Consider the following 15,804-nt stretch of genomic DNA (forward strand, 5'->3'; position numbering starts at 1 on the left):
ATTGAGGGCCAGAGAGATGGCTCAGCTGTTAAGAGCAAGTCCTGCTCTTGGAGAGGAACTAGAACCCATATGGTGGCTCTTAAGTGCCTATAAGGGGATTTAACATTCTCCTCTTGGTTCCAAGGTTACCAAAAATGCATGTGGTGCACATACATATGTGGAGGAAGACACTCATGTGCATAAATATAATTATTTTTTAAGTGTACAGCTAGAGAAATGGCAGCCAGGGTCATTCTCTGGTGGGTATACACACACACACACACACACACACACACACACACACTCACAGACATACAGGCATCTGCACGTACATACATATGTAGCTATAATAACGTGTGTGTGTGTGTGTGTGTGTGTGAGAGAGAGAGAGAGAGAGAGAGAGAGAGAGAGAGAGAGAAGTAACAGTATCCACTTTACTCTGAAGCTTAAAAACTACCCATAGGCCTAGAGGGTAAAGTAAGGCCCACCAGTAGTGGCTATTTTTAAGCAAGTAAAATCATAAGTAACTTCTTTATATCTCTCTCTGTTACAAAAAAGAAAAAGTTATACACTAAGGACATGTATCAGTTATAACAGGAAAAGCAATTAAAGCGTTTGTATTTAGGGGGAAGAAAACCATGTTTATTGGCAAAAATCAATATGGCCTGAGCTATGTCTAAAAGGAAGAGAGGAAAGAGGGAGGTACTTGATGAATCTTGAGAAGTTCACACGCCTCAAACCTGGTGGCTATGAAGGCTGAGGAACCCGCCCAAGCTGGTTCTTGGGGTTCTGCTTTTGGGAACAGGTAGTGTGGGTATAACTCAAAATTCTTAGAAGTGTTTAAGATTTACCAGGAGAAAAATAGACCTTGGAGATTGAAAGCAAAGGTAATTTCCTTGCTGTGAATTTTTCATTTCTCTTTAAAGAAGGCAGGAGGGGCTGGGATGTAGCTCTGTTACAGGGAAGAATGCTTAAGCGGCATGCCTGTAGCCCTGGATTTCATCCCCAACACAACATAAACAGGGCACAGTGGTATGCTTGTCACCCAGCACTCTGGAGGGAGAGACAGGAGGCTCAGAAGTTCAAGGTCATCCTCAGCTACATAGTGAGTTCAAGGCCAACCCAAGCTACGTGAGAACATGTCTCAAAAAAACAAAAACAAAAACAAAAAAACCTCTGGGTGGTGGCGCATACCTTTAATCCCAGCACTTGGAAGCTGGATCTCTGAAAAGGAAAGGAGATTTCTGAGTTCAAGGCCAGGCTGGTCTACAGAGTGAGTTCCAGGACAGCCAGGGCTACACAGAGAAACCCTGTCTCGGGAAAAAAAAAAAAAAACTGCACTGATATGGCGTATACATGTATAATAGTATATAATGTGGATATCATGGTTTGTGTTCTGTACTGTAGTCGACCATGGTTTTCCTCTGAAAGCATGGTTTGTTGCCATGATTCATAGGGCACAGAGCATAAGATGTATACTATGATGCTGTCCGTTAGAAGTGGGAAGGTGCACTCTGCCTCAGAATCTCAGGACTGCCACTTCCTGGCTTTAGACTAGCGAGAACCCGGTGTCTTCATCTGTTACAGAGTTGTGGAAGTGAGGGATGAAAGAGTTGCTGTCATATGCTCTGTTCTTCATGTTCCTTGTTGCTGGGACAAAACCCCTAACAGAGAGACTTAAGGGAGAAATCGAAATTTGGCTCATAGTCGGCGTGGGGGTGGAGTGGGGTGCCTGTTACAGTTCATCGAGGCACAGAAGGCATGGGAGCAGGAGCAGGAGGCAGCTGGTCACATGACACAGTCAGGAAGCAGAAAGCGATGGATGCCGGTGCTCAGCTCGATTTCTCCCTTCCTTTCAGTCCAGGACCCCAGCCCATGGTACGGTGCTTCCCACCTCAGCTTACACAATCTAGAAACTTCCTCACAGAGTTGTCCAGAGGCTGCTCTCCTGGGTGGTCCCAGCTCCCTTCTAGTTGACAGGATTTGTCATCACACTTGCTTGGAACAGAACTTGGAAAGTGAAGAGAACTGGGATATCAGGGTGGTTTCTATAGAACTCCCATGTGTTTCCCTTCTGGGATGGACTGATTCCAGAAAGTGCAGTGGTCCCCGAGTCTCCTTTACAGTGTAATTTTACTGATTTCCTTTGAAATGCAAATATTCGCCCACATGCCCTTCCAACCACAGCCAATGATGCCTGTGTTCTCAACATAAGGCAAAGCAAAAAAGAAACTTGGGTTGAGGTTAGAGCCAGATGAAAAGTCAGTTTGTAAAACATGTGTATGTACATGTGTGATTTGGCGGGAAGGCGCAGGTGCCAACAAGGCCAGAGGCATGGAGTCCCCCTGGACCAGAGTTACAGGTGGCTGTGACCTGCCACTCGTGGGAACCATGCTGGGATCACCTGCAGGGGCAGCGAGTGCTCTTAACCACTGAGCCTTTTCTCCAGCAGCCAAGAAGGTCACGTTTGGTAGTATCTGTGGCTTTGGAGGCTTTATAAGCAGAATGAAGAATGCTTGTGTGGAGTAGGGTTTTTACCACAGATGCCTGGATGCACACAGCTGCCGGGCAACCCCTTGTAGCCAGCCACAGGGAGCCTGAGGTCAGTTAGAATCACCTGCTGTGTGTGTGTGTGTGTGTGTGTGTGTGTGTGTGTGTGTGTTTTGGGAGGAGGGGGGAGTCTTGTGCCTTCATGTTTTAAAACCCCAGGGTCTGGTGGCAAGTTGTGTTACTTAGACTTTGAGACAAAAAAATACTTTAGATAGTCATTGTGTTGTAAGTGCCCATATGAGGACGTAGACAAACTGAGTCACAGAACACATATCCCAAGAGTGGAGTGTTAGTCACTCCAACCGTTTCCTGAAAATACAAGTTTAAAACTATCATCTTAAAGTCTAGAGCCCCAAGAGAAACAAAGGAAGGGGTGCTTAGCATGCACGGGCTGTCTTGCCATCGCCCTGTTCCTGCCAGTTCTAGTGCCCTCCCCTCTGCGCTCCTCAAAAAAGGAAAACTAGCAGAAAAGCAGCCAGCAGCCAGCTCTTGCTTTGTCTCTCATTGGCCATCGAATTAATTCAGTAATTTCCTCTCCAGCTAACTGTAGCCATGGCCCTTGCCTCTGGGCACGTGTTCAAAAACCCAGAAATGGAGTAACAGATTGGCCTGACTGAGCCCAGAGCCCTGTCAGCCCCTCCTCCTGTGGCCCTCTTTAGGCCCCTCCCTGCCTTGGAGATGACCTGGTGACAAGAAGTGTATGTAGCCTGTGCATCTCCACAGAGCGCCTTTGCGGCACCGCCTCTCTTCCTCTTCATCAGGATGAGAACAGAGCTGGGGTGTCTCACTCCGAGCAGGTCATCTCTGATGGGTTGAGAAGGTCTCTGGAGGCTGGGAAGTGGCTCACTCCGGGGGATAAAGTCCATCCTCAGCACCCACATAAAACTGCCTGGTGTGGCAGCACTCACTCGCTCACCATCCCAGCCTCTGGGAGATGGAAATGGGTAGATTAATGGAGCTCACTGGCCAGAAGCAGAGAGTTCAGCGATAGACACTGTCTGTGTTGGGGTGAGGGTGAGGGGGCCAAAGATACAACTCAGTGCTTAAAAGCACACACTGCCCTTCAGGTTCAAGCACCTCTGATGCCCTCTTCTGGCCTCATGCAGGCACACACCTATACACATAAAATTTATAAATGGCTTAGAAAATCGATAAGGTGGAAATCGATTGAGGAAGACATCAGAACTCTGGCTCCCATATGCATATAGTGACACTTGTGTGTGAATCCCACCCCTTTCCACCAGACACACACATACATGCACGCACGCACGCACACGCACGCACACATGCAGGCACACACACACATGCACGCAGGCACGCACACACACACACACACACACACACACACACACACACACGCACGCAGGCACGCGCTCTCAACTGCTGGGCTGACTCTGTAAATGGCAAAGCATTCCTTAGCTCTTAGAAACCCAGAGCAAAGCAAAAGAGAAGTTTGCTTAAGCTCAACTCCACGTCAGCACCCGAAGGTGAACGGTCATGGCTGAAGTTTCAGAATGTGGTTTGCACAGAGTGGCCAGTCTCGATTCCTCGGGGAGTCCGCTTCTCTGTTATGCTGGTTTTCTTTGAGTCAGGCTAAACAAGGGTTGCTTCCTTTCTTATCAGCCATCAGTGTGTGACCTTCACTGAGCCATCACCCGACAAGCTGAAATTTATCTGAACAAGATGGGAGGTAGAGTTGATGAGGGTTGCTATCTAATCAAGAGAGAATTGTCTTCCAATCAGATAGTCCCCTCTTGGTGAAACATACTTGAAAATCATGTGGGCTGAGGCAGTGACCCCACTTGTTAAAATGATAGCCACAGGGAAACCTAAATTCAATTCCCAGAGCCCACATAGAAAGCAGAGGAAGGCAGATCTCTGTGAGTTCAAGGCCAGCCTGGTCTACAGAGCAAGTTGTAGGACAGCCAGAGCTTCACAGAGAAACCCTGCCCCAAAACGCAGTGTGTAGCTGTCATATAGGCAGCCTAGCCTGTGCCTACCAAGCCGAGATGGCTAGGATGTCATCGAGCCATGAACCTCAAGGGACAGCTGTTGTTTATACAATCCATATTTAACTATAGTAGTGTAGTCCATGACTGTATGTCTTGTGTGTGTGTGTATGTATGTGTGTGTGTGTGTGTGTGTGCCAAAGGTTGATGTTTATTTTCAATCACTTTCCTTTTTAGTTTTTTTTCTATCTGTCTGTCTGTCTGTCTGTCTATTTTGAGACAGAGTCTCTCGGTGAACCTTGAGTTTATCTTTTTTTCTGCTAGCCTGGCTGGCCAGAGAGTCCCTGGGATCCACCTGACTCCCCACCCACGCTAGGATTACAGATGCACACCACCACACCCAGCTTCTTCTCTGCACACAATATAATAGATAAAACTCAGATGCCCACACGTGTCGCAGGTACCTTCCTCCTCTCCCCCCACAGAGCCATCTCAACCGGTCACCCTCTAATTGCCAGGCTTAGCCCGGCAAGAGATTGGGCTGTGCTGGCTCCCCACCGCCCAGCTCAGCCATGCCCCCAGCCCCTGTACATCTTTTCTCAGAGAATCAGCCACAGTGGAGGTGAGGTTGTAGATTAGGCCGCTTGGTTTTTATTTACCCAAACAAGCCGGTAAACACAGCTGGGATCAGCGTAGACTGTGAGCTCCCGGATGAGGGGGGACCAAATAAAGAGCAAACGCTCCAGTCGTCAGCACTGGCCTGTGTCGGCTGTCATGCCTCTGCTCTTCTGTGCCGGTTAACCGCTCACGGCCCTGTCTTCTGCTTCCCCCCTCAGCTCATACCCCAGACAACAGCTTTCTGGGCTTCGTGGTCGAGCAGCACCTGAACTCCAGCGACATCCACCACATTAACGAGATCAAAAGGCAGAACCAGTCCCTTGTGTATGGCAAAGTGGATAGTTTCTGGAAGGTGAGTCAGCCCGCCTGCGTGTCGAGCTCTCTAAAAGGAAGCTTGTGAGGTAATTTAATTTTGCTTTGATCTGGGGAGTAATCAAGCCAAATGCCCAGGGCTTCTGCCCACTAGACATTAACGGAAGTGTTCAGGGGATGGGTTGCTCCAGCGGGCTGGTATCTTAACTGGGGCTGGGGGTCCTTGTCTCCACTAACAGCAACTCTCCCCCAAACTTTTTACTGGTTTGCATGTTAGATGAGAGCCGCAGGCTAGGGAGCGACTGCGTGGGTAATGTGCTCTTTGACCAAGCTTGGAGACTTAAACTCAGAGCTTTAGCACCCCACAAAAAGCTGGGCATGATGGCACATGCTTGCAACTCCTACAGTGCTTGGTGGATGCAAAGACAGAGGATCCCTAGGGGACGCTGGTCAGCCAGCCTAGCTGAGTCCGCAAGTTCAATATGAAGCATACCTTTAAAATCCCAGTGAAGCATGGTTTAGAAGGTTACCAATCTCTTTATTTATAATGTATCAGCTGCAGAGAGCCAATCTTGTAACCTTAAAAGACATTTGGAGGACAGACATCCCCATGACTTTCAAACATACCTCTCCCTAAATGTCCAGTAAAATCCTTCTTGGGATAATCATAGCTGTGAGCTCATGCTTTGTGTCTACCCCATGAAGGAAGTTAGAAACTGACCCCTGAAGGCATCTGGGACATGCCCAGCCAGGAGGTCTAGGTGGTTTTCCTGATATAGTATTCAGAGAGCGAGGTGTTGCCCACTCTTAGCTCTGCAGTGTCGACTATATCAAGAGAACAAGGAAACTGGTATAGTTTTTTTTCCCACATGTATTCATTTCTTTGTATGTGAGTGAATGACGTATGCATGCATGTATGAGTGAATGACGAATGCATGCATGTGGGTGAGTGAATGACGTATGCATGCACATGTGTTAGTGAATAACTGCATGCATGTGAGTGAATGACATGTATGCATGTGTGTGAGTGAATGACTATGCATGTGTATGAGTGAATGACATACATATGCATGCATGTGAGTGAATGACATATGCATGCATGTGTGTGAGTGAATGACATATGCATGCATGTGTGTGAGTGAATGACATATGCATGCATGTGTGTGAGTGAATGACTACGCATGCATGCGGAGGTCAGAGGACATCTTGCAGGAGCAGTCGGTTCTCTCCTTCTACCATGTAAGTTCGATGTTCTTGAGCTCGAACTCAGGGTGCCAGGCTTAGTGGCAATTGGTACCTTCCTGGAATAAGCCACCTTGCTGGTCCCACTGGCTATTATAGACACTGACTCATTCCCAGATGATGGGAATCTATTATAGACAGCTAAATTCTGTACTCTGTAGTATAATGGTTCTCACCTCGGGACAGTGTCACTGCCTCCCGCCTCCAAAGGGCAACCTGGCAGTGTCTCCAGATAATTTTGATTGTCATGTCTGGTAATAGTAGTACTGTCCGATGGGTAGAAATATTGTAAGCATCCTACAGTGCTCAGGGAGGCTCCCCAGCATAATTATCTGGCATACACTGATATCACGTGATCCTAAGACCGGGGAATTCCTGGAGTCGTAAAATAAAGGGTTATTCCTTATGTGCCATCACAAGTTGAATATTACTAACTAAAAGTTTTGAAATCCAAAATACTCGGTGCCATCATCATGCTGAGAGGTGGGGGGACGGGGTGGAAAAATTCACCCCAGCATCATGTGGCAGGGGCGGGGCAGGGTCTGAACTCAAAACTGCAGGAAATGACTCTCATCCCATGTGCATAAAAAGCGAGTATATTGTGCGGTGGATGTGAATTTCCCCCATGGGCTCATGTGCCATATTGGTACTGAGCTGGTGGTACTATTTTGGGAAATGTTGGCACTTTTAGGAGGTGGGGCCTCCCTAGAGGAAGTAGCCTTGAGGATTTGTAGCCCTCTTGTACTTCCTGTTCATAATTTCTACTTTCTGACTAGACACTGCGTAGCCTAAGTCAGTCTAGTAGTATTGAGTCTATAGCCCAGGCTGACCTCAAACTCTTTAACAAACCTCTCACCTCTACCTCCTAAATTGCTGGGGATTACAGATGTTGAGGTGAGGACCTCCTGACCAGCCTTGTTATTTTGAAACAGGCTCTTTCCACATTATCCAGGCTAACCTTCTCCCTCAATCTCCCTGGTTCAGGAATTGAAGCTATTTTGTTCACAGGACTCCTCAGTAGGGCTTCTGTGATGGTCACGTGAATTAATAAATGTAAGTTGAGTAGTGTAGCTCACATCATAACTAAATGTTGCTATCACTGATATCATTATTGGGCCAGTTACAAACTGCCATGGTGAGAACTGGTTCCCCAGGCGAGAATGGTCCAGCCTGGGAGCATCTGCAGCTCACCTGCAGGATACTCACCGCCCGTTTTTAAACTTCGTCAACAGTCAGTGCACCCTGGCCATGCAGAGTCTGGCCTGTTAGGTTATTGGAAGACAGCCATGCCTACCCTTTGTCTGTGGACGCTTCTGTACTAAAATGGTAGCATTGTAGTGAAGGCAAGCTGACTTACAGAGGGACAGTATGTACTGGCTGCCCTATCCTGGACCACTCCGCCTCCCTCTGAACTCAGGGTGGCCTGGGCAAACCCAGTCTCTCAGAGAATGCATTTACTCGGCCTTTCCATCTCCTTAGCCACCCCCTCCCTCCTTCTCCTCTCTTCCCCTCTCCTGTTCTTTCTCCCCTCTCCCCATCATCCCTACCTCTCTCTGTAGGTGGATACATAGAGGGTGCAAGCACCTCCCCAGGACTGGCCTGTTTACAAAGGTGTCACTATGTCTAGCCTTTTTATATAGGTTCTGAGTGGTCAACTCAGGTCGCCATACTTCCAAGGAAAAGATTTCATTGACTGAGCTATTTCTCCAGAACTCATTTTGGGGCTCTTCATTATGGCGGGGAATAACTTGTTTGTGGAGAAGTGAAGCAAGACGTCAGTAAAATTCAGTTCACTCTGAAGAAAAAACTCCGTGTGCAAAGAAACATCTAGCTGGCTCCCTTTCTAGGCTTTGACGAAATGACTAATACATTGTTCTAGTTTAGTTTCTGTTGTTGTGAGAAAACACTGGCCAAGAACAACCTGAAGGGGAAAAGGATTTATTTGACTCACAGGTCTGTCACTGAGGGAAGCCAATGCAGACCTGAAACAGAGAAACTCTTGAGGAATGCCACTTACTCTCTGATTTGCTTCCTCTGACTTGCTCAGCTACCTTCCTCCTACAGTCTATGTCTACCTGCCTAGGGATGGTGCTGCTGCCAGTCGGGAGGGTCCTCGTGCATGATAGCAGTTAGGAAATGTCTCAGATGAGGCCACCAGGAAATCTGATGGAGATAGCTCTTTCTTCCCAGTAATATCGAGGTTTGTGGCAAGCTGGCTTGGGCCAGTGGGGGATGGAGATGACGCAGTGGTAAACATTCTGGATTAAATTCTCAACACATGCTGGACTCTGCATTCCATCTCCAGCATTATGACAGCTTAGGGCGTGTTCCCACTTCTTAGAGCCCTTCCTCGCCATGATCGCTGAGTGCTGAGGTCTTTCCTTTTGGTCTTCCTTCACAATGATGAGTCCCCATTGGCCAGTCAGGGTCAGGGCTCCGCCCTCCTCTCTTGCCTCTGCTCCTCGTCCCTTTTCCTGTACAAAGTGGTGTTCCCGTGTTCCGGTGTTCCGACCCTTGACCACCAACCTGTGTAACCTGAGCATCCAGCAGGAGCCCCAGGGCTGATATTAGCATAGCAGATAAACCACTGCTCCTGGCCACTTACCTCCCTGCTAGCCAAATCAGCAATAGTCTCACAGTTCTTCTGAGTGAATAGCTCTCCATGGGAGTCATTCAAATCATTTTCTGCTTCAGATCCCAGGGCCTGTCTTGCTGCAGCCATATTCTGACTGGCAACAAGCAAGTTGCCTTCCCACCCATGTGAAAGCTTCAAGGTTGTAGCTGAAACCTCCAAGGTTGTAGCTGAAAGCACACACATTCAACTTTCAACTCCAACCAATAGCATGTCCCTTCGCTTCAGGCCTCTCTCCCTCTCCCTCTCCCTCTCCCTCTCCCTCATCCTATCCCTCTCCCTCTCCCTCTCTCCTTCTACCTCTCCCTCTCTCCCTCTCCCTCCCTTGCACACACACAAACACACACACAAGCTTCCCTAACCCATCTCAATATCTAAGAGCCCTGGGCTCTTCAAATGTGGACTAGGGAGTTTGGGAGACAAGTTAGCTGTTACAGTACTTACTGTACAAGCCTGAGGGTCTGAGTTCAGCTCCCCAGAGCCCAAGTAAAAGCTGTGCAAGTTGAAACACACCTGCAGCCCTAGCCCTGGGAAGGCAGAGAGGGTGGATCCCAGGGTTCCCTGCCCAGCTAGCCTATCCAAACTGGTGAGCTTCAGATTCGACCTCATAGCCCAGACTCCCAGACTGGTCTCCAGCTTTCTGTGTACCTAAGAATGACCTTGAACACATGATCCTCCTGCCTCCACTCCCTGGGTGCTGAGATGGCAATATTTCACTACCATACTACATACATGCAGTGATGGAGACGAAATACAGGGCTTCCTGCAGACAGGACAAGCACTGCGCCGCCTGAGCCACATACTTCCCCTGCCATGTATAATGATTAGCTGTGGTCTTTGGAACTCTTACAGTACAGTCACTACGAGCTATCAAAGACCAGCCACACTGTACTTTGCCTACCCTCCCAGAAACACCCTGGCATTCTGCAGTGATGATTGCAATATTTCAAAAGCAGTGGCAACATTGCTTTTAACAGCCAGAAATAAGTCTGGAAAGAGGAAAGGAGTCTGAGTGACCTCTGAGTCGGAGATAGAGCCCCATCCAAAGAACTATGTAATTATCTGGCTTACTAATTGGGTCGACTCTGGCTTCATTGAAATGCAGGCAGAATTGGGAACTGGAGTCATTTGGAGAAATTCCATTTGATTTCATAGTAGGGATTAACTGCTTTTAATGTGTGGTTTTAATGAACCACCAAAGACCATTATAATTAGAGAATAGACTGAAATTCTTGAAAAGAATGCTTTTTTTTTTTTTTGTAAGTAGGTTAACCCTGTGACCATACTTCCTTCTCACCAGATAACAGAGATGAATGACATCAATCGACAGGCACCTTGTGCCAACCCAAGCATATGTATTGAGATAATAGAAATTGATTGTGTTGAGTCTGCTGAAGTCTGATGTTGGCATAGTTCTTTTTTAAAAAATGGTTTATTTTATTACTTCTCAAATTATATGTAAGTGCATGTTTTTATGTGTGGGTGTGTGCACATGAAGCCCTGGGTGCCCCAGAAGCCAGAAGAGAATATTAGATCCCCTGGAGCACCCGTTAAGGTGGCTATGAACTACTTAATATGGCCGTGCTGGCTCGTTTCATGTCAACTTGACACAAGGTATAATTATCTGAAGGGAGGGAGCGTCAATTAAGAAACTGTAAATGATGCCATCCTGGGCTTGTAGTCCTGGGTTCTATAAGAAAGCAGGCTGAACAAGTCATGAGGAGCGAGCCAGCAAGCAGCGCTCCTCCATGGCCTCTGCATCAGCTCCTGCCTCTAGCTTGCTGTCCTGTGTTAAGTTCCTGTTCTGGCTTCCTTTGATGATGAACTGTGATGTGGAAGTATAAACCGAATATACCCTCTCCTTCCCAACTTATTTTTGGTCATGGTGTTTCATCACACCAGTAGTAACCCTGACTAAGACAATGGATTCTAGAAACCAAGTCCTCTGCAAGAGCAATAGGCCCACTTAACGTCCGATCCCGTCTCCTGCCCCAGCAAAGCTCTTGATTCCAGTTCTAAAGTAAAAAGAGCTGTATAAGATGAGTACCCCCTCTAGTTTCTTGCCCTTGGAGTAGCCACTAGGCTAACCAGGAGCACATGGGAGAAGGTAGAGTAAGGACTCCTTTGAGGACAGCCAGCCACTCACCAGGCCGAGATCGTTTGCATCCGTTCTGTACCTGGCACACAGAAAAGTATGGCCCAGTGGTAGATTCTTCTAACTAAAGTAATAGCTTGCGATAACTGAGAAGAAAGTAATAGAGATAAGAAACAAAAGGAACTATCCAAAATGATGGAGAGTTCATTGGGTAAAGGTGCATGCTGCCGAGCCCACAAGCTCAGTTTGATCCCTGAAACCCATAGGGTCAAAGGAGAGAACCAACTATCTCAACTCTGACCTCTATACACACCATCCCCCTGCCCTCCCAAATAAATGAATAAATAAGTGGGAAAAATAATGAATCCTCATGAAACTGGGAAGATAGCTCAGTCATTAAGTACATTCTCTACAAACAAGAGGGCCCGAGTTCCAGATAAATATAGACAGGAGTTGAGTGTGGAACCACCTTTGTAATTCTAACTTTGGGGAGGCAGAGACAGGTAGATCCCAGCCTACTTGAGGAGTTCTTTGTCAATGAGAGAGAAGGTGGAGAGACTCTGAGGATCAGGGCCTGAGGTTGAGTCCAGCATCCACATGCATGTGCACACACACCTACCAGGCAGACACAGCCAAGCTTACAGTCCAGGACTCTGAAAGGCTCTTACAAAATAGCACCGGCTGTAGGCTGACTGTACGCCAGCCTGGGCTGCACCCCTCCCCACCCAGGCACCTTCATATTTGCTGAGTATACAGTGTAAAGACCAGAGAAGATCAGGCAACCTTTTCTGTCTCATTTTCCTGATCATCTGTTCCGACTGAGCAAGCCTCTGCTTCCATTTTAAAGAGCTCCTCGTCTGTTGGCAGAAGAGCACATTCTCCCCGGCCTTTTCATCTGTCAGCCTGGAGATGCTGACCGCGGACAGTCTGGAGCAGCAGGAGGAGCCCTGGGCAGGAAAAGCAGACTTGATTATGCTCTCAGCTGTCTGACCTTGGCTGCTTCTGCTCTCCTGGTCTCACCTTTTTCTTCTGCACAATGACAGCGGCCTCTCTGCCTGTTCTCCCCCATCCCCAGAGTCCAGAATGCTATAATCCCGAGTCCTCCTTGGCCTTGTCTAATTCTTTCAAAATCAGGGGTAAGGAGGGAGTGACCTAGCACACAGCCTTGTGGGTCAGAAATAGGACAGAGCCAGACAGGAGCCTGGGGGAGGGACAGAGGGCAGGGAAATGGGGCAGGTCAGGTGCAGAGGCCACAAACCCAGCTGCCCGGAAAGTATCCACGAGTATAAGAGGCTTAAGGGATGCCTCGACAGTAGGATGGTGTGGGTCTGCCAAGAATTAACTAGGGGCCTCCAAGTGAGGCTTAACATAGGATAAAGGAACCCTTTCCTTCCTATTTCAGAGCACCAGGCATCGTGCCATTCCTTGCAAGCACTCAGGGTATTGGACCCCTGCCTCTTGTACCAGTGTGCCCACTTGGAGATAGTGAGATTCCATCTCTTAATGAGACCAGTTACTTCAGCTTCCGGTGTCCCTGAGTTCTTTTGCAAAATGGATGGAAGCAGTCGCATATTTGTTAGGGGTTGAAGGAGGTTGCATGACTTAGTAAATGGACTCATGCTTCAGTTGAGCATGGGAAGACATTCTGGGAATGCATTGTTAGATGGGCTCATCCTTATACGGACAGCACAGAGTGGGTAAATGAAAGTGGCTGCAGTGTTGGCCAGTTGTGCATAATACACAGGCCTCCATTGGACAGACGGTCCATGACAGAAATGCATGACAGGGTGTAAATGTGTTCTAGTAATGCCTTCTCTTCCTTGATATCTGTTAGGTTACTAGTATGATTCTCAGGACTGAGGATACAGCTCAGTTGACAAGGCACTCACCCAGGATACACAAGGTCCTAGATTCCATTCCCAGTACCACATAACTAGACGTGATGGTGCACACCTGTAATACCAGTGGGTGGGAGGTGGAAGCAGAGGATCGGAAGTTCAAGGTCATCCTCGGCTTGAACAGTAGGAGTTCAAGTCTATCCTGAGCTATGTGAAACTGCCTCAAATAAATAATTCTCTAGGAGCAAATTAAATTAAAGTGCTTTTGATCTGAAGTGATAAAATGTGGAGAGATTCAGAAACCCGTCCTTTGAAAATGAATTGAAACTGGTGTGCAAGGTGAGCAAGGTCTAACCAAGGCTAAGGTTGTTGAGGAAGGGACCAAGCTGCAAAGGGACAGAAAGAGTTGAGTGTTTCCAGGAACATCAGATCAGAGGTGGCTAAACTCAAGCGAGAGCCATGTGGGAAGCCATCCAGCCCCTACCTCTGTGGCTGCAGTCACAGGGGCGGAGTCTCCAGTACCGGGGCATTTGGTCTCTCCGGCTGTAAGGTCCCTGGCACCCCTCAGGTTGTCCTGACAGAATGTGAGTGGCAGAGAGGTCAGGGAGGGTGGAGGGGGATGGAGGGAGCACCCTGCAAGGAGAACCCCAGGCTGGCACAGTCACAGCTGTGTGTATAGTACATCTTAGGTCTGGCAGAGGCTAAGTCCCACTCCCAGACTCTTAGGTTTAGCCAGCACAATATTCTTGTCGATTAGGAAATATGCCATTGGGGGACTGAGGGATGGCTCACTCGGAAAAGTGCTTGCTGGACAAGCATAAAGATCTCAAGTTTGATTTCCAGAACCAGAACCTGTGTGAAAAGTGGGACGTGGTGGCAAGTGTTTGTACTTGCAGCACATGGAGGTAGAGACAGTAGGATCTTTAAGGCTCTCTGGCTAGCCAGTCTGTCTTCAGAAACACCAAATCTCAGATCCCAGTGAAAGACCCTGTCCCTGAAAATAATAAGATAATGATAAGTTGATAGTGATGATGATGGTGGTGATGATGATGATGATGATGATGATGATGATGATGATGATGATGATGATGATAAAACAACTCAACAGAACAAAACTGGGACAAGGACTAGTAAGGAAAAGGGGTAAACAGGGGAGGAACCTGCAGGAGAGTGAGGGAGGCGAGTGATCAGAATGCATCTATGACATGTGTATAACATGTGTATAGCCCATGTATAACATGTAAACAAAGAACTATTTAATACAGGCGGTAAAGGAAATGAAGAAGCCAAAAATAAATAAGGTGGGTGGCACCCAAGGTCATCTTCTGACCACGTCCATGTGCACACCTCCACAGGAAGGGGGCAGAGACTGGGACGCGGGGGGCGGGGGGGGGCAGTGGGGAAGGACGGGAGAGAGAAGAAAATAGGTCATCAGGAACACCAAAAATTCAAGCTTATTTTGAAAATCTAGACAGTGTCTAGTTGTAACCCCATGACTGTTCGGAACTAGCGCGTGCTACTCCCGAATCCAGGGACTGGATCGTGCTTAGGGTGACAGCCTATCTGAGGGTGCCATCTAGGGTCTCCAGGGCTGGTCAGAAGCTCAGAGGTGTTTGCAGTTTCAAAGCCAGAGGGTACGGTTCAAGGGGAGAACGCAGGAGGCGCTGGGTTCCCTCCCCAGCACCATGCCCATAGCACACCTACAGCCTCAACCCTTGGGAGGTGGAAGTAGCAGGATCGAGGCCAGTCTCAGCTACATAGCAAGACAAAGACCAGCCTGGGCAACACAAAACCCTGTCTCAAATACATAAACACAGGGCCGGTGAGATGGTGGGGTGGATGAGAGTGCTATAGCTGGGCCTGAGTACGTGAGTTCAGGCCCCCAGCCCCACGTGTTGAGAGAGAGAAAGCTCGTCCCTAGACTTTGTCATATCACCTCCCACCTGCCTCCACCAACACAAATAAGTAAATATAACTATAGTATTTAAAACCAAAAGCATAAAAATAAAGAGTGCTTGCCCGCTAACCCAGATAGCATCTGGTAGGGACTTCACAAGCTACCAGGCACTCTCGTTGACTCGTGGAACAAATCCTTGAGATGCTAGAATGAAGCGTTGGAGACTTTAGAAGAGACAGTCTCCCGTAAGGTGTGGATGGGGGTTTGGATAACTAACCTTCTGCACGGTTAGTTACGCCCGCCCGGGAGCAGCAGTACAAGGCCCAAGGCCGGAATGATGACTGGCAGATTCTTAGGCTTTGTTCTGGGTGCTTAGGGAGCCAGTGGAGCAGCCCAGGAGTCACGTGACCCACCCGTGGAGCAGCCCAGGAGTCACGTGACCCGCCGGTCCACTGACCATTGCTGCTCTGTGCTCAGCTGCTCTTCTAAGTAGCACGAGCAGCCATGTGTAGATCACTGAAGCTCGAAAATAAAATAACAAAAAATAAAATAAAATAACAAAAGAGCTGTCGGGGGAGGAAAGGCCCTTGGTGGGCAGCAGCGACCGGGCTCCGGAAGGTCTTTCCCAAAAGCCAAAACCAGCTTGAGAAGCAGGAGGCTCAGGAAATATCCTAAGAGTGGGTGCTTCCAGC

At 48.1% G+C, this 15,804-nt stretch overlaps 1 protein-coding gene across 8 annotated transcripts in view; it reads left to right on the forward strand.

The window, feature by feature from the left end:
• Mgat5 (alpha-1,6-mannosylglycoprotein 6-beta-N-acetylglucosaminyltransferase) overlaps window positions 1–15,804 on the forward strand; it is a 293,646-nt gene that overhangs the window by 211,854 nt on the left and 65,988 nt on the right. For all 8 annotated transcript variants that reach the window (XM_031380981.1, XM_031380977.1, XM_031380967.1 and 5 more), the window contains one exon: window positions 5,315–5,448. In XM_031380981.1, the coding sequence (XP_031236841.1) occupies window positions 5,315–5,448 (134 nt within the window). The remainder of the gene's footprint in view (window positions 1–5,314; window positions 5,449–15,804) is intronic.

This window comes from Mastomys coucha, unplaced genomic scaffold (assembly GCF_008632895.1).
Source record: "Mastomys coucha isolate ucsf_1 unplaced genomic scaffold, UCSF_Mcou_1 pScaffold1, whole genome shotgun sequence".
Lineage (NCBI taxonomy): Eukaryota > Metazoa > Chordata > Mammalia > Rodentia > Muridae > Mastomys > Mastomys coucha.